Consider the following 18407-nt stretch of genomic DNA (forward strand, 5'->3'; position numbering starts at 1 on the left):
CTGCCCGGTACAGTTGAAACCGAAGGTGGCCATCGAAGGTGAGCATTTTCCCACAAGTCGGTTACGACGCCGAACTGCAGTCAGGTCAAAACCCTGGTGAGGTCGACGAGCACGCAGATATTCTTTGGTTGTGCAAACCTACAGTTTCATCAGCTGTCCGGGTGGCTGGTCCCAAACGATCCCGCAGGTGAAGAAACCGGATGTGGAGGTCCTGAGCTGGCATGGTTACACATGGTCTGCGGTTATGAGGCCGGTTGGAAGTACTGCCAAATTCTCTAAAACAACATTGGAGGCGGCTTATGGTAGAGACATAAACATTCAATTCTCTGGCAACAGCTCTGGTGGACATTCCTGCAGTCAGCATGCCAATTTCACTCTCCCTCAAAACTGGAGACATCTGTGACATTGGGTTGTGTGACAAAACTGCACATTTTAGAGTGGCCTTTTATTGTCCCCAGCACAAGGTGCACCTGTGTAATGATCATGCTGTTTAATCAGATTTCTTGATATGCCACTCCTGTCAGGTGGAGGGATTATCTTGGCAACGGAGAAATGCTCACTAACAGGGATGTAAACAAATTTGTGCACAAAATTTGAGAGAAATACGCTTTTTGTGCGTATGGAACATTTCTGGTATCTTTTAAAACATGGGACCAACACTTTACAGGTTGCGTTTATATTTTTGTTCAGTGTTGTAACAACATCTCATTATCTCTCTGTCTCTCTCTGGCTTTTCTCTAATTGTCCCTGGATTCCCTGCCTCTCTTCCTACCTACTTCCTGTTTCTCACGGCATGCTAGCTACATGCTGCAGAGATAGACATTCATAGCTTTTCCTCTCCTGCGTGACCTGGTCTACATTTATTTATTTTTTAAATGTTTCTTCTAAATTTTGTATCCTTTTTTTTTGTCATTTAGCAGACGCTCTTATCCAGAGCAACTTACAGTTAGTGAGTGCATACATTTTTCATACTACATTGCATGTTAGTTAACATGGACGGCCACAGGGCGTCTTTCCTCCAGTGTCCATTAGCATCGGTCTGAGCAGTAATGACATGTTCAGCTCTACTCTTATAGTATATCAAGCGGAAGGAACAAGAGCCTTTGGAAACAGGTCTGAGGGGGTTGAATGACCATGCCCATTTCAGTGTTGGAGGGGAATATACTATTTGTGTATCAGCAATACCCTCTGACCAACTGCAATTAAGTTGTGACAGTTAACCAGCAACAAACATTTTAAATGTTTAATCTAATCTGATAAAAGGCTTTATAAAGTATGTCTGTCTGTGTGTCCATCTGTCTCTCAGCAGGCCACAGCCACCTGTACATGAATGAGGACAGACAGAGACTGGTTGACCTGTGTAGCAGGGCCGTGTCTGAGTCCAATGTCTTCCTGGACCCCTTCCACTACGCAGACAACGGCCATGGCTTCGACACGCTCAGCGCGGACAGCTCTGACAGCATGGAGACCAGCATCTCTGCCTGCTCCCCAGACAACATCTCCAGGTGAGAGAGAGAACTGTAGGACCATTGTTCAAGTAGGGCACTTCTTCAAGTAGGACCACTGTTAAAGTAGGATCATTGTTAGCTCAATTTAACATTAGTTCAAAAGAGCATTTTTGTTCAGAGGAGAACTGGGGACATGGCCTGTCAGAGACATGTTATGAATTAGAGAGATGTGACTCAGCATCACTCCATATTAAGTTCTGTGATTAAGCGAAGCGTACAGGAGTGAAGCTGAGTGAAGCGTGCAGGGGTGAAGCTGAGTGAAGCGTGCAGGAGTGAAGCTGAGTGAAGCGTGCAGGAGTGAAGCTGAGTGAAGCGTGCAGGAGTGAGGCTGAGTGAAGCGTGCAGGAGTGAAGCGAGCAGGAATGAGGCTGAGTGAAGCGTTCAGGCGTGAAGCTGAGTGAAGCGTGCAGGAGTGAAGCGAGCAGGAATGAGGCTGAGTGAAGCGTTCAGGCGTGAAGCTGAGTGAAGCGTGCAGGAGTGAAGCGAGCAGGAGTGAAGCTGAGTGAAGTGTTCAGACGTGAAGTTGTGCGAAGCACGCAGGAGTGAGGCAGGGTGAGAGCCCCAGATGGAGGGCTGACCAGCAGGGAGGGGGGAGGCTGAGGCTGGTGCAGAAGGGTCACACACACAGCTGTGCTCTCAGTAAAGGGGCCCAGCTACCTCTCAGAGCCTCGTGGAGATCCAGCCCGTCAGTACTGTTAGTGTGTCGCTGGGATAGTGTCAGGATGCTGAATCTGATGTGAGTAAAGAGCTTGTTTGTGTGCTTGTGTGTTGGTACTGGTGCTTAGTTGTCTGTTGAAGAGAAGAGGCTGTGTTTGTTTAAACCAAAAGCATCCTTTTTGCATCCTTTGTTGTTACAACTTGTGTTATTGTTTTTAATCAAGTACTAGTACTTTGTCAACCATGTTCTTGTCAGAAATAATCAGTTACATTAAATCAGTTGAACTCTCAGACAAAAGTTGATTCTGCTCGTTGGTTATGCTAAAGACACATGGTTCTGTAGACTGTTTTCCATTAGATCTCATGCTCTTCCAAGTGAAACTATTAGATTCATTCTAAATCTTCATGATATCCTGATACAATGGGAAAACAATGTTTATTTCTATATGTCTGCAGAGTATTGGCAGGTAGCCTAGCGGTTAAGAGCGTTTGGCCGGTAACCGAAAGGTCACTGGTTCAAATCCCCGAGCCGACTAACTGAAAAATCTGTCTGTGCCCTTGAGCAAGGCACTTAAACCTAATTGCTTATCTGGATAAGAGCGTCTGCTAGAATGTCAAAATAATGTTGTTTGGTGTGTCATGCTAGTCCTGTACTTTTTTATTTATTTAACCTTTATTTTGACAGGGAAGTCATACTGAGACTAGGGTCTCTTTTACAGATGAGCCTTGCATAAATACATCAAACACATACAATATACAAAATAACAAAACATATATTAAGAAAAACAGACACATTTATCAACATAAGAGGTCTCCGATCAATACTCTGAACTGACCAAGGGGGACCAGAACATTTACTAGTGGGACCCAAACATTTTATTTTGTTAGTGAGGATGCTGAACAACGTGTCTTGGCTATATGTTGTCCAGCTGTCTCACACCCATTTTTATAAGCAGGAGAGGTGTTTTTATAAACAGAAAAGGTGTGTTTTCTACATTACTGATTCCGTACACATAGGACCACCCTGAAAGTGAAAATTGGTTAAGTGTGTGAGAGTGATCTTGGTCAGTCCATACAGTATATACAGGATGTAAAAAATATTTGAGCTAATGTAGTGTCTATACGTTGTACAGAATGTGATGGTATGACTGATGCAGAGGTGCAGTGTTCATGTTAACTTTATAGTAAGGGCCCTGGTCTGGAATTTCACTCACACGTAATAGGTTCCAGGATGGACAGTCCTTTTATAGGTGGGCATGTGTCCTCTCTTTGCTTTGTGTTTACGAAACCTTTTTTCCACAGTGCCAGCACATCCAATGTAGCAAAGATTGAGGAGATGGAACGTTTGTTACGAGAGGCCCAGGCTGACAAGTATCGACTCCTTGAGCACAAGGTAATGAAGCCTTCATAAGTAAAACCATCTCTACCGCCCTCTTTGTGTGTGTGTGTGTGTGTGTGTGTGTGTGTGTGTGTGTGTGTGTGTGTGTGTGTGTGTGTGTGTGTGTGTTGACCATGCTGTAACTTTCTGTGTAGGAGCGTGAGATGGAGGTGCGCCGGCAGGCCCTGGAGGAGGAGCGGAGGAGGAGGGAGGACCTGGAGAAGAGACTGCAGGAGGAGACCAGCAGGAGGCAGAAGATGATCGAGGTGAAGCTACGTGAGAAACAGAGGGCACAGGTGGGAGATCCAGAAAGGGCCAAGATTCATAATACCAATCATTTCAGATGCATGGTCATTTAAATAGGAAATAGCTTTAAAATGCTTTAAAGCAACTATGAAATTTTAAAGAAAAATGTCTAGCAGATCTTTAACTTGAATTTAGCTTTAAGCCATGGGCTCAACACAGACCAGACACCTCTGGCCCTTGTCCCTAGGCCCGGCCGCTGACACGCTACCTCCCTCAGAGGAAGGATGACTTTGACCTCCATGGTCACATCGAGGCAGCTGGACACAACCCAGACAACTGCTACCACCTGGCCATCACAGATAAAACCTGCAGAGGGTTCCTGGTCAAGATGGGTGGGAAGATCAAGACCTGGAAGAAACGCTGGTTTGTCTTCGACCGGAACCGCAGGACCCTGGCCTACTATGCAGGTACCTTCTACTATCTTTCCCTCGCTTTCTCTCTCCTTTTTCTCCTACTGACATTATCTCTCTCTCTCTTTCTCTCTCTCTTCTCTCTCTGTCTGTTGCAGTTGTAAATGGTAGATTAATCAGAGCGCTGCAAGAAAAGCAGCGATGACATCTTAATCAAGCTAAGCTGTTTTACTCTGGAAATCTAGGAAGAGCTTTGATTGAAGTGATGGTTTTGTTTCACCACACATTAACATGGTCATCCTAGCGCTACAGTATTGTGCTCTCTTACAGACAAACATGAGGTCAAGATGAAAGGGGTCATATACTTCCAAGCCATAGAAGAGGTGTACTATGACCATTTAAAGAATGCACACAAGGTAAGGGACAAATGGTATACACATTTAAAGTATTGAAGTATCTGTATTTTATGGTAAGAAACAAGATTTTTCTTAAACTATAGTGACATTGCTTTTCTTTTTACTCCCTCTTTTGCAACTCCCTCCCTCCCTCCCTCCCTCACAGAGCCCCAACCCATCTCTGACTTTCAGTGTGAAGACCCATGACAGGGTGTACTACATGGTGTCTCCCTCCCCTGAAGCTATGCGCATCTGGATGGACGTAATCGTTACCGGGGCAGAGGGATATATGCAATTCATGGTCTAAACCAGTGGTGGCTGATGATTGGCTGAATAGTCGGGGCACGAGGTGGTTGGAGTTGTCAACAAAGCAGCATGATATATGATGCCAAGTTTTCTAACTACCAATAGTTTATTTGAGAAAATATATAAAGAGATCTGTGCATTTGAACAACAGCATAAATACACCTATTTCATTTTTGCATGTGAAAAACCGAATGACCACTGCTACACATGATGCCACTGTTTTGAACAGATTAGATTGTACTATTTAGAATGAGAAGCCAGGTCACGAACAAACGAGAACGTAACAAGCAGAAGTTATGACTGAGCGCACATTTGAGCGCCTCAGGATGGTCCATTAACTTTGTGCTGTTATAATTTATGCTATGAAATCCTGCGATTTCATGGAGCAAATAGCTGGCAAAACAATATAAGCAATGTGGCCTATGCGCTCACGGAATGGAGCTGCTGCTGCTGCTGCTGGCAGTCACTGAGGGGCAGAGTATTATGTAACTGAACAGCTAGTTTTGAACAATATATTTTTTAAACAGGAAAATGTACACATTTATTGCACTTTTATGAGCATTTAAAACATAATTCATGAATTATATAATATATAATGTATATATATTTTTTGTTATACAAATATTTTTGTTGACCAATCACAAGTGGGGCGCCGCCCCTAACACCCTAATGGGCGGGCCGCCACTGGTCTAAACAACCCCCCATGGTCACACATCCTGACCACAGACTCTCAGATGACTAACCAACAGGAAATGTCCTCTCCTCCAGTCCCATCGGTGCCTAATAGACAAAACAAGTTGACTGGTCAGGTTTGAGAACCTCTGTGACCTCAGCACAATACCCTCCTGGTTTTTAGCTTTGTAACCACTTTTTTATTTCCTTCTCACTTCAGTGAGCCCAGCTCTCTCCTCCTCCTCCGGGATTCAGCTGATGTAATGGTAATCTGATACTTCGTAGTCTGGCAGGGAATGACTTCCTCTGGAGGATTGGGTGCCCAGTGCCGCTTGTTCATTCAGAAAGGACTTACTCAGAAGATTCTGATACTTATCGTTTTACGTGTGGAGAGGAACCTTGTGGCACTTTAACATGGTTTACCCTCATGATAATTCAGGACGGTTAAGGATCCAGAGTCTCTGTCTGAGGTGTATTATGCAGTCTGATAGGCTCACGATGTACCAGAGATTACTGCCCATTCAGGATAAGACACTTCTCTTCCATTTTGGCATAGTGAGATTGCACATCGAATCGAACCTCAAAAGTATAATATATTATTCATATTATTTATGAGTAGAATCATAGGATTGAGACTGCCGTTGGATATAATATAATAATAAATGCCATTTAGCAGATGCTTTAACCAAAGCAACTTACAGTCATGAGTGCATACATTTTACATATGGGTGGTCCCGGGAATCTAACCCACAACCCTGGCGTTACAAGCACCATGCACTACCAACTGAGCTATAAAGGACCACCATATGATTGTGGTACTATCGCCTCTACTTCTCTGGGTTGAGAAGAGGACCCGGGCCTGGTTTCCCAAAAGCATCTGGTTCTAACGATGAACTTTTGGGAAACCGGGCCCAGATTGATTAAAGGAACACAAGCTGTCACATCCTTTAAATCATCCAAGATGAGGTGGCTGTTGATTGGTCAACCAAAGCGCTCCCTCTTTTTTCCCTCAAACGCTCCCTCTCTCCGGGGCCAAACCCTCCAGAGTCTGTCTAGCATCTGCACAGACTCAGAGGACAATATGGCCCTCTAGTGGAAAACCCAAGGTGATGCACATCACTGATGTGTGTCCTTTGTACCCTACTGTTGCTCAGGAACATGGAGTTAACAGGGGAAACCCTGAAACACCGGGGACTTGAAGGGTTTGAAAAGTACCTCTCTCAGCACTATGTACCAAAGACGTACATGTTTGTATTTAATATGTAAATCATGTAGATGGCACCTTAAGGCTCCGCAAAGGGTTACTTACCGGGTGTGGAAGGTTTTGACACTGTGTGTATGTGTGGACCTTTCGTTTGTGCCATACAGCTAAAATAAGTTAGCAAAAACATTCCAGGGCACTTACAATACTAGTTCAAATGAAATGTCTTAATGGAACATGGCATTGTGTATTGTGCCTTTATATAAGTTGTGTCTTATGACATGTAGTGTAGTATCATGCTGCCAGTGGACTGAAAGTTTGAGAAGGACTTGCATTACTCCTATTGTAAAGGATCCTGATATATCGGATGTCACCTGCAGATGTCGTTAGCATCAAGATGGTCTGTTTAAGCCATAAGGCCCGAGGAGGTGTGGTATATGGCCAATATAACACGGCTAAGGGCTGTTCTTGAGCACGACGCAACGCAGAGTGCCTGGACACAGCCCTTAGCCGTGGTATATTGGCCATATACCACAAACCCCCGAGGAGCCTTATTGCTATTATAAACTGGTTACCAACATAATTAGAGCAGTAAAACTAAACGTTTTGTCATACCTGTGGTATACAGTCTGATATACCATGGCTTTCAGCCAATCAGAATTCAGGGCTCAAACCACCCAGTTTATAATTTTAGTTATTACACAGTCGCTATAAGACCCGTGCAGTACTTTGATATACTTACTGCTTTTAAAATGACTTTTTGGGTCACAAATAATGGAACATTAATTTATATTAGTTAAATTTTCTTATCTGCTCCTTTTTGGTGTTTAACAAATATATGAATATATGTCAATAGTATGTGCATGTTGAACATACAAATCAGCCATTTGTGTTAAACCAAAAAGCAATGCAATTTCCAGTATTCTGGGGAGATTATATGAAGTCATGGAAAAAATAAAATGCGATTCTACTTATTTGACCTAGGTATCTTAGCTGATGTATTTGTAAATATGACTGTGATAAAAAATGTATGATCATTTTAAGATACTGATGATACTGAAATGGCTCCCTCACTCACCATGAGCTCACAGGTAGCAAGGTCCCTGACTGTCAATGAGGTGACCGGGGGAGTGCACACAAGACCAAAGGTACTTCTCTGACAGTGTTGCGGAGGTGACAGCAGGTTAGCTCACAGGGAATCTTTCACAGTGTTATGAAGAGGTGACTGGCAAGCTCTCTTTGACCAGTTGTCTTTTAATTAAAGCAGGATCCCTTATGTGCTCAGTCTGTGTGACTACACAATATGGGCACACTTTTCTGGTATTTTCCATATGTGTAACAAGGAAAAAAATTCAACAGATAACTGCAACACTTTAATGCATTTTAAATATATATTTGATATTTTTATATGAACAGTGTTATTGTTAATCCTGCATGTTTTTTTAAAGAAATGTATGAATAAATCATATACGTTTACTAATTTGTTTCATGTTACTATTATTATTCCACAATATTTATACTTCAGTCCTAAATATTTTGTAAAATATTGTAACTGGGAAAATATTCAACATGTATGGTCAATAATAATGAGTTGTTGTATTATGTAGATTGTAGTGTAGCCAGTTAGTTATTAAGGTGCTATATGAAATGCCAAGGGTTCTGTTGCCTTTACACTAGCTAACTGTCTTCACTCATGAAAGGGTGACCTAATTTGCAAACTCCTACATGGCCCAGAGTATCCATCTGGTGCACACTAATTAGGAAGGACAGAGACAACACCCATCACAGCAGACTTACTCCGTGTTTCTTCACTGCACAAACTGGATTAAGAGGCAATATCCATGTTTTACATTTCATAACAACATAATAACTACATCAAAAAATGATGTATTTAAAATGTGCAGGTACACTTATGATACTATTATGCAATTCATGAGTGAATAAGTTAATATTTAGAATTATACATCCAAGCATGGTATGATGCATATTATTACAGATATCATCCTATTGATGTGTTGATACGTTGGGTCCCTTATACATACATCTAGACCACTCCTCCCCACTCTCACAGCCCTTTCATTGGTTGACATAGTGGGGTTGGCATGGAGATACTGGAAATTAAGCATGCTAAATTAGGTTCTAAAGGAGTATGTCCTTTCTCTCGAGGCAGAGGCAGACGAACACACACATTCACAGACTGTACCTTGAATTGCCCAAGTGCATTGTGGGGACGGTAAATTGTGTAACACATCTGCGGCAGGAGGGTGGTTTAGTTAGTAGAACTACACTGACTAGCTGATTGAGAATGAAAAGAGTCAGCTTTATGTTCCTGTACAGCCTGATAGAATCTGCATGTCTTATACCATACTAAAATACATAGTTTATCAACATAGTATTCAACATGTAAGCAACATGACTGTAAAACCATGGTAAATAGCAGGCAACAAAGGTTACCGTTCAGGGCATTGTTTACATGTATGTGCTTGTATAGAGACGTACAGTTGAAGTCGGAAGTTTACATACACTTAGGTTGGAGTCACTAAAACTCGTTTTTCAACCACGTTTTTCAACCAGTAGGTTAGGACATCTACTTTGTGCATGACACAAGTAATTTTTCCAACAATTGTTTACAGACAGATTATTTCACTTATAATTAATTCACTGTATCACAATTCCAGTGGGTCAGAAGTTTACATACACTAAGTTGACTGTGCCTTTAAACAGCTTGGAAAATTCCAGAAAATGATGTCATGGCTTTAGAAGCTTCTGATAGGCTAATTGACATCATTTGAGTCAATTGGAGGTGTACCTGTGGATGTATTTCAAGGCCTACCTTCAAACTCAGTGCCTCTTTGCTTGACATCATGGGAAAATCAAAAGAAATCAGCCAAGACCTCAGAAAGAAATGGTAGATCTCCACAAGTCTGGTTCATCCTTGGGAGCAATTTCCAAACGCCTGAAGGTACCACGTTCATCTGTACAAACAATAGTACGCAATAAAAAAGCCAGACTACGGTTTGCAACTGCACATGGGGACAAAGATCGTAATTTTTGAAGAAATGTCCTCTGGTCTGATGAAACAAAAATATAACTGTTTGGCCATCATGACCATCGTTATGTTTGGAGGAAAAAGGGGGACTCTTGCAAGCCGAAGAACACCATCCCAACCGTGAAGCACGGGGGTGGCAGCATCATGCTGTGGGGGTGCTTTGCTGCAGGAGGGACTGGTGCACTTCACAAAATAGATGGCATCATGAGGAAGGAAAATTATGAAGATATATTGAAGCAACATCTCAAGACATCAGTCAGGAAGTTAAAGCTTGGTCGCAAATGGGTCTTCCAAACGGACAATGACCCCAAGCATACTTCCAAAGTTGTGGCAAAATGGCTTAAGGACAACAAAGTCAAGGTATTGGAGTGGCCATGACAAAGCCCTGACCTCAATCCTATAGAAAATTTGTGGGCAGAACTGATAAAGCATGTGTGAGCAAGGAGGCCTACAAACCTGACTCAGTTACACCAGCTCTGTCAGGAGGAATGGGCCAAAATTCACCCAACTTATTGTGGGAAGCTTGTGGAAGGCTACCCGAAACGTTTGAACCAAGTAAAACAATTTAAAGGCAATGCTACCAAACACGTATTGAGTGTATGTAAACTTCTGACCAACTAGGAATGTGATGAAAAAAATAAAAGCTGAAATAAATCATTCTCTCTACTATTATTCTGACATTTCACATTCTTAAAATAAAGTGGTGATCATAACTGACCTAAGACAGGGAATTTTACTAGGATTAAATGTCAGGAATTATGAAAAACTGAGTTTAAATGTATTTTGCTAAGGTGTATGTAAACTTCCGACTTCAACTGTATGTACCGTATTGTATAAGCACAACATGGAATAGATCCATCTGCTTCCTGTGTAATTCTCATCTCCAATTTCAGGAGGCCTTATAAACATGCATAATGAGCTTATCACTGACATTGTAAACCCTCCCTCATCTTTGGTAATGGCTTCCATCTGTCCCAGTTTCATGTATGCATACAGTGACTGAAGAGAGAGAAAAACACTACTACACTCAAACTACAGAGACTCTAACTGATCTGTGCTCATTATAATCCAAGATTTTTCCTCGCCCCCATCATCCACATTTCCAGTGAAAATCCATCATTATCCCTCATTAATGCTTCTATTGTCTCTGTGGCTGACCTCTGACCTCCCTGCTTGACATAGCTCTAACACTCTACAGGCTACTCCTTTCTCCCTTACACCATCTCACTACCAAACAGTCTGCCAGCGTAGAGATTCCATGTTCCTATCTATCGCATACTCCACTTCATGTTATCCTGAACGACTCCACTCAATCCTTCTAAACAACTGTTACTTATACCTCATTCTCTCCCACCCAGCCTCTTTCATGTCCTCCTGCTTGCCTTGTGGATAGATAGAGCCTGGGGAGGATATTGTTATTTTAGCAGGGAGAGATGTTTTCACAGTCCTGATGTCCAATTCAGTATCTGATGCAGTGAAATCCTTGTGTTTTTCCTGTGAAACGGCGACTGCTCTCTTCTCTTCTCAGGGCTTCTGGCTTCACTTAGTGAACAGAGCTGTGTTTGTGCAGCCTGCGTTGCGCTTCATCTATAATTATAAACTGAGTGGTTCGAGCCGTGAATGCTGATTGGCTGACAGCTGTGGTATATCAGACTGTATACCACAGGTATGACAAAACATTTATTTTTACTGCTCTAATTACGTTGGTAACCAGTTTATAATAGCAATAAGGCACCTCGGGGTTTGTGGAATATGGTCAATATACCACGGCTAAGGGCTGTATCCAGACACTGCGTTGCGTCGTGCGTAAGAACAGCCCTTAGCCGTGGTATATTGGCCATAAACCACACCCCCTCTGGCCTTATTGGTTAAATATCCATCCTTTGTTTCTCTCTCCTTTTGCTAAACGACCAGCCCCCCGATCACCAGGTCAGTGGGTTTAGAGCATGGCAGAATGCTGCTCTACCGAGATTGGACCCTCCCAGCGCACAGTCATCATCATAATGCCTAGAGGATATGGTGAGGAACCGGCCAGGAGGTTAGTTAAAGGACCGGAAGACAGGAAAATGCTTCCTTCCCATGCTGTCCTCTCTTCTTCCCTCCCCTCCTCTGTTCTAATGGTGTCAGGCCTTACATAATGACACTGCAGTAGAGACTGTTTTGAGGTGGAATGGTTTGTCACCACGCCATTGAGGCCTACCCTCACTGCTGATACTGTCTTACTCATGCATACTGTATGAACATACACGTACTATTCATCCTCAGGACCCACATTGACTTATCCTTCCCTGCTGCCTATTCATCTTCAGGACCCACATTGACTTATCCTTCCCTGCTGCCATCTACATCCTCAGGACCTACATTGACTTATCCTTCCCTGCTGCCTCTACATACTCAGGACCCACATTGACTTATCCTTCCCTGCTGCCTATTCATCTTCAGGACCCACATTGACTTATCCTTCCTTGCTGCCTCTACATCAGGGCTGCCCAACCCTCTTCCTGGAGATATACTGTCCTGTAGGTTTTCAGTCCAAACCTAATTTAGCATATCTGATTCAGATAGTTAAGGTCTTGTTGAGCAGCTAATAAGTAGAATCAGGTGTGTTAAATAAGGGTTGGACTGAAAACCCACAGGACGGTAGATCTCCAGGAAGAGGGTTGGGCAGCCCTGCTCTACATCCTCAGGACCCACATTGACTTATCCTTCCCTGCTGCCTCTACATCCTCAGGACCCACATTGACTTATCCTTCCCTGCTGCCTCTACATCCTCAGGACCCACATTGACTTATCCTTCCCTGCTGCCTATACATCCTCAGGACCCACATTGACTTATCCTTCTCTGCTGCCTCTACATCCTCAGGACCCACATTGACTTATCCTTCCCTGCTGCCGTCTACATCCTCAGGACCCACATTGACTTATCCTTCCCTGCTGCCGTCTACATCCTCAGGACCCACATTGACTTATCCTTCCCTGCTGCCGTCTACATCCTCAGGACCCACATTGACTTATCCTTCCCTGCTGCCGTCTACATCCTCAGGACCCACATTGACTTATCCTTCCCTGCTGCCTCTACATCCTAAGAGATATAAATCAGGTAGATGCACCCGCACATGAAATGAAGTTACACAATGTTTCATTTATCTCGGCTTAAGATATGGATAGCAATTCCCTATGTGAGAATTGATAGATAGACACCGTGGGTCGAGGACTGTGTATGCATATCCCTACGGCATCTATTCAGATGAAGCTGCTTCAGACACTGCTGTGCTGTTGTTATACAAACACCTCATCATAGTCTCACATTACTGAAAACAGCAGATGCGAAATGGATCCTTGACATCACACTCAGAGATATCTAGGGTTGTTTTAAGGTGACATACGTACAGTGTACTCACATTGTTTTATTGATTAAATAGGAAACATAGATCATGTATAAACACAAATATTGTCCTCATCTGAGCATGACTACTGCTATTTTAAACTTATTTTATACTTATTTTACCAGGTAAGTTGACTGAGAACATGTTCTCATTTGCAGCAACGACCTGGGGAATAGGTATATATAGGTGGGCTTGGTAAAGGGATGCACCCCTCCGAAATCTGAAGCGTTCAGCATCTACTCTGTGTAACTCCATCTTCACAGGGTCCGTTATGCAGGCTTGCCCCCTGTCCAAACCTTCCATAGGGGCCGTCCCATCCACAATGACCTCCATCCAAAGCAACAGTCTTTCCCAAAGTACACAGTGTGATTGAGTGTTATTTATGAGCAGGCAGGTAGGCAGGCTCTGTATGGTTCCACACCGTGTAAAACACACATGGAGGAAAGTAAGGGAAAGGAGGAAGAGTCCTCTGGCTCATATTGCCGTACATCCAGAGATGTTACAGGATACTGGTTTGTTTGTTGCATTTATTAAGAGGTGTGGACCCTCTCTTGGCACGAGGGCTACAGTATCACTTATCAAAAGGAAAATAAGACAGGATTTTTAGACAGTTGTTCAAAAAGAGGGAGTAACAAAAGATAAAAACTATTGTAGAAAAAGTTGATTTTTCACTCTGATAGTCTGTAGGAAAAAAGCACCCTTAAGAATGTCTCTCTCTTCCATGTGTTGTTGCTTCTGACCTTGGTATGCTACCATACCGTGTCCCCTTTAATGATACATCCCAAAGAAACGTTGTTGTGACCGTCCTCCTCAACCATCATTCTATTCCAGGTTGAGATTAGCCCTGAACCTTGGCTGAATGTATCTGTCAAGTTGGCACAATACAAGGGAGCCACGGTCATTGCTCTGGTTCCTATGGGAGATGTGTTTTTCTGCTTGAGCCTCAGCCGCCATGTTAGTGTTGCTCTGAAGCTGTTGTCGGTGTGGATAAGTAAAGAGACGACAGCAATGTGGGATAGAGAGCCATTTGAGAGAGTCATGAAGATGAACCAGAGACAAAAAAATAATTGGACTGTCTTTGTAAATATACAGGGCAAAGGGTCTCCATGTGATAATATTAAAATAATGATTTTGGGTGAACGCAGCCATTTGGATGTTTGAAGCAGTCTCTTAGCTTTATTTTCTGATTTGCGCGCTGGCAGCTGTGGTGGCTGTGAGCTTATTGCCGATCCTGCGGACAGGAACCTTGGACAAAGGTATCTTGGAGCGCGGGGGCTCCTTAGTTCCTTGGGGGACAGGGATATTGGACTGGACTCCCAGCTTGACAGGGATCTTGGAGTCACGGGGGATACTTCTGTAGACTGTGGGTTGGCGGAGGTGGCGACTCTCTTCCGGGCTGTGTTTTACAGGGGGTAGGCTGGCCTCAACTTCAGCTTCAGCAGAGGAGTTACTAATTGTGTCCTTGCTGACTCCGTTCCGTAGGCTAGGGCGTTGACTCCCCTCTTCGTGCCCTGTAATAGGTGGGTCCCAGCTCCCCTTGTTGTCAGTGGGCTGACTCTCACGGAGTGGCAACTTGCCCACCCTGCCTCCACCGCAGACAGGGATCTTACTGAGCCATGCTTCCCTCACTGGGGGCGTCTTCTTCTCTGTGGGGGGCCCCTGGGGGACCATGTGTGTCTCATTCTGTGTAACATGGAGTTTCTCTTCTCTATTGGGTGAATTGTTCCTGGCACCCCACACATCCATGCCGTTTCGACTCGTCATGTCCTCTCCTCTATTCAGAGAGGCATTGCGCTCACCACCCTCCACCTGAGCAGAGGCAAGGGGTGTACCATGCAGAGGGGCAGGGGTGAGAACAGGAGAGGGCACAGAGGAAGGGGTAGAGACAGGCGCTGTCTTAGACATAGGGACTGGAGTTGTGGTAGGGGCAGGGGTAGGGAAAATAGGAGTCTTAGACATAGGGACTGGAGTTGTGGTAGGGGCAGGGGTAGGGAAAGTAGGAGTCTTAGACATAGGGACTGGAGTTGTGGTAGGGGCATGGGTAGGGAAAGTAGGAGTCTTAGACATAGGGATTGGTGTTGTGGTAGGGGCAGGGGTAGGGAAAGTAGGAGTCTTAGACATAGGGATTGGAGTTGTGGTAGGGGCAGGGGTAGGGAAAGTAGGAGTCTTAGACATAGGGATTGGTGTTGGAGTAGGAGCAGGGGGAGCCTTTGAGTCAGCTAGAATTGGAGAGGGGGTTTGTACAGGAGCAGGGCTAGTGAATGAGGCTGGCACTGGAACCGGGATATAGGGCATTTTAAATGCTGAGTTCGGGACAGCCGTAGGATAAAAGGATGTTAGGGAAGGAGGTGCGGTAGTGGAATCCAGACAGGGGACAGAGCTAATTTTGGGGGGTGGGGCAGAGATAACAGTGGCTGATGAAAGTGTGTCAGGGGTGGTTACAGGAGCTGGCTTGGCCACTGGGGCGGGGGCAGGAGATGGGGTAATTACTGGGGTTGGTTTAGATACAGGAGGTGGGGTAGGAGGTGGGGATGGGGTTACTACTGGAGCAGGAGGTATGGATGGGGTTACTACAGGGGCAGCAGGTGGGGATGGTGTTACTACAGGGGCAGGAGGTATGGATGGTGTTACTACAGGGGCAGGAGGTATGGATGGGGTTACTACAGGGGCAGCAGGTGGGGATGGTGTTACTACTGGAGCAGGTTTGAAAGTAGAAGTAGCGGTAAAGGGTGGAGTGATAGGGGGAGAGGTAGCAGTGATGCCAATAGGGGCAGGGCTTGGGGTGCATTTTGTTGTTGGTGGAGGGTAGGGTTTTGTTAAAGGGGTGGGGCTTGATTTAGTGGTAGGGCTAGTGATAGTTGCGGGCGTAGTTGAGGGTTTGGTTGTCGCAATAGGGGTAGGTTCAGGTTTTATCGACCAGCTGGTAGGTTCAGGTTTTATCGACCAGCTGGTAGGTTCAGGTTTTATCGACCAGCTGGTAGGTTCAGGTTTGGTTATGGGGGTAAAAGTGGAGGTAGGTTTGGTAGTACGGGCAGAGGAAGGGGTAGGTCTGAATGTAGAAGTAAGCATTGGGATAGGGGTTGTACTAGATTTAGTAGCAGCAGTAGGGGCAGGGATTGGTGTAGGCGAAGGGGTAGGTTTAGTAATAGGGGTAGGTTTGGCTGAAAGAGTAGTTGATGAGGCTTTCTCTACAACCACAGCTCCCTTGGTCCCAGGTCCGGTTCCGACAGTGGTGCTGGCTTTGCCCCACTCTGCCTCCACTTCAGCAGTGATGTCTCCACATCCGGTCAGTGAGTCAAAGCTTATCAGAGAGGAGATGTCTGCAAGCAGCAACCTCAGACGATCCACAGCAGGATCCAAGGGTGGTGGTTCAGTGGTGGGCAGAGGCGGTGGTACATCCTCATTAGATCCAGTGACACTGTATGTAGCCGCTGAGAGAGCCGTTGTCTCTGGTGGGCTAGAGGCTGAGCTCTCCTGCACTGTGGGGCTTTTGGATGAAACAGGGGACTCTTGTCCAGGTTCAGGTTCTGGGACATCCAGGATGTGAGGCGCAGGTCTGGAGGTGAAAGTAATGTCCTCCTTGATGATCTCCACGCTGTTTGTACGGGACGACATGAGGAGGGGGCTCGGAGGGGTATCGGCCTCATCGCTGGCCTCCTCTCGCTGGTTCCATCCCATACTGCCGAAGAGACCCTTCAAGCCCCGACGCTGGCGTACAGTTGGCTGAGACTCTGTATGGAACCTTCGGTCTGCTCCTCCTTGCCGGCTGCGCTGCAGCTTCATCAGGAAGCTGAGGGATTTGGCGGAGGTCATTGAGGAGGTGGAGGGATGGCCGGCAGAAGGGATGGAGGGATCTCCATCATCACCCAGGGGCTCCTCCTCTGGTTCCTGCTCCTCTCTCTGACTCACCTCTGGTTCCTGCTCCTTCTCCGGCTCCTTGTCCTTCTCGAGCTCCGACTCTGCTGCCGTGGACTCTGTTAATCCGTCCACTGTCTTGCTCCTGTCGATAGGTGACTTGTTGTTCCCCTCGCCTTTGCCACGTATAGAGAAGATGCTGCCTGGCTTGCGCTTCCCAAACAGCTTGAAGGCTTTTCTGATTTTTCCAGGAGGCTGGGGATCGCACGGCGGGGTTTCGCTACTCTCCGACTGCACATCCATTTTGAATCTCTATATATTCCTGTCTGTTGTTCTCCTCCTATTTCGTGCTCTATTTGTCTCACCCAGCTACAGCTAACTGAACATTTCCCATTATTCTCTCGTATCTTACCTTTCCCCCGTCTCTGCAGACAGGCTATGCTTCAATTGCTCACAGTATGTTTCTCTCTCCTCTCTCTCTGCTTTCTCTATCTCTCCCTCTGCCTATCCCTCCCTCTGTCTTTCTCTCCCCTCCAGCTCTTTCTCCTCTATTTCTCCCTAACATGCCCCTCCCCTCTCCCTATCCCCTCTTTTTCTCTGGCTGCTCCTGCAGGTCTCCATGGCAACTGAGGGGCTAAGCAGCTTTCGTCAGTGATGGAGCAGAGCCAGAGGCTGTCATCGTCCCACCCCAGACACAGCTCTCGTCTTTCTTACTCTTTCTCTATCGCTGATACCCCCCCCTCTCCTGTGTTGTTACATATGTATTTTTACCTGTTTTATGTTGATGTGTGTATGTCTCAGTCTTTGCCTGTAAATGCAGCGGCATTCCTGTCTTGTTAAGCATGTAGGGCTATATTTATTCATTCGTTTTGAGAGTGCATGTGGCATGTAAATGCTACCTCCCAACACAAACCCCCACTGCCATGACCTCTCCAACAGCTCCAACAACAATCAAGATCAGGGAGGATGACAAACAAGCCTTTCATATTAATGACATAAATCCAATTGAATAAAACATGGAGCCATTCCTGACAGATTCATGTCCCACATATAGGATTTGTGTAAATCTGGGGAATTAGGATTTGAGGGGAATGTGGAATTTGCGAAATATTAAAGCTCTAATGTACTTATGTTGCACATTATTGCTAAATAGCATAGAGCTGGGCTGGGCTGAGCATTTACTCTCTGAGAGGATATTTCCTTCTGTATCGCCTGGAAGCAGAGAACCAATTTTCTCTCACTCTCTCACACAAATGAACATACACGAACAAACACACACACACACTTTCTAATGGAATTCATTATGCACTCCACTCAGAGAGCTTGTTGCCATCCTATCCAACA

General features: G+C 45.0%; 2 protein-coding genes across 5 annotated transcripts in view; one reads left to right on the forward strand and one right to left on the reverse strand.

Annotated features, from left to right (window-relative positions):
• Positions 1 to 6291, forward strand: part of LOC121541914 (pleckstrin homology-like domain family B member 2) — a 30867-nt gene extending 24576 nt beyond the window's left edge. For 3 of the 4 annotated variants that reach the window (XM_045208185.1, XM_045208187.1, XM_045208188.1), the window contains 6 exons: positions 1307 to 1505; positions 3468 to 3558; positions 3699 to 3839; positions 4037 to 4256; positions 4530 to 4615; positions 4761 to 6291. In XM_045208185.1, the coding sequence (XP_045064120.1) occupies positions 1307 to 1505; positions 3468 to 3558; positions 3699 to 3839; positions 4037 to 4256; positions 4530 to 4615; positions 4761 to 4901 (878 nt within the window). In that variant the 3' untranslated portion in view covers positions 4902 to 6291. The remainder of the gene's footprint in view (positions 1 to 1306; positions 1506 to 3467; positions 3559 to 3698; positions 3840 to 4036; positions 4257 to 4529; positions 4616 to 4760) is intronic. The other variant, XM_045208186.1, reaches the window with a different exon arrangement.
• An 8093-nt stretch (positions 6292 to 14384) lies between these two features.
• Positions 14385 to 17366, reverse strand: LOC123481993 (APC membrane recruitment protein 2-like). The gene is made up of 2 exons (XM_045207941.1): positions 16401 to 17366; positions 14385 to 15017 (listed from the first exon to the last, which is right to left on the reverse strand). The coding sequence occupies exons 1-2, from the start codon at positions 17364 to 17366 to the stop codon at positions 14385 to 14387; spliced, it is 1599 nt and encodes a 532-aa protein (XP_045063876.1).
• Between the last annotated feature and the right edge of the window lie 1041 nt (positions 17367 to 18407).

The sequence above is a fragment of the Coregonus clupeaformis genome, chromosome 27, assembly GCF_020615455.1.
Source record: "Coregonus clupeaformis isolate EN_2021a chromosome 27, ASM2061545v1, whole genome shotgun sequence".
NCBI lineage: Eukaryota > Metazoa > Chordata > Actinopteri > Salmoniformes > Salmonidae > Coregonus > Coregonus clupeaformis.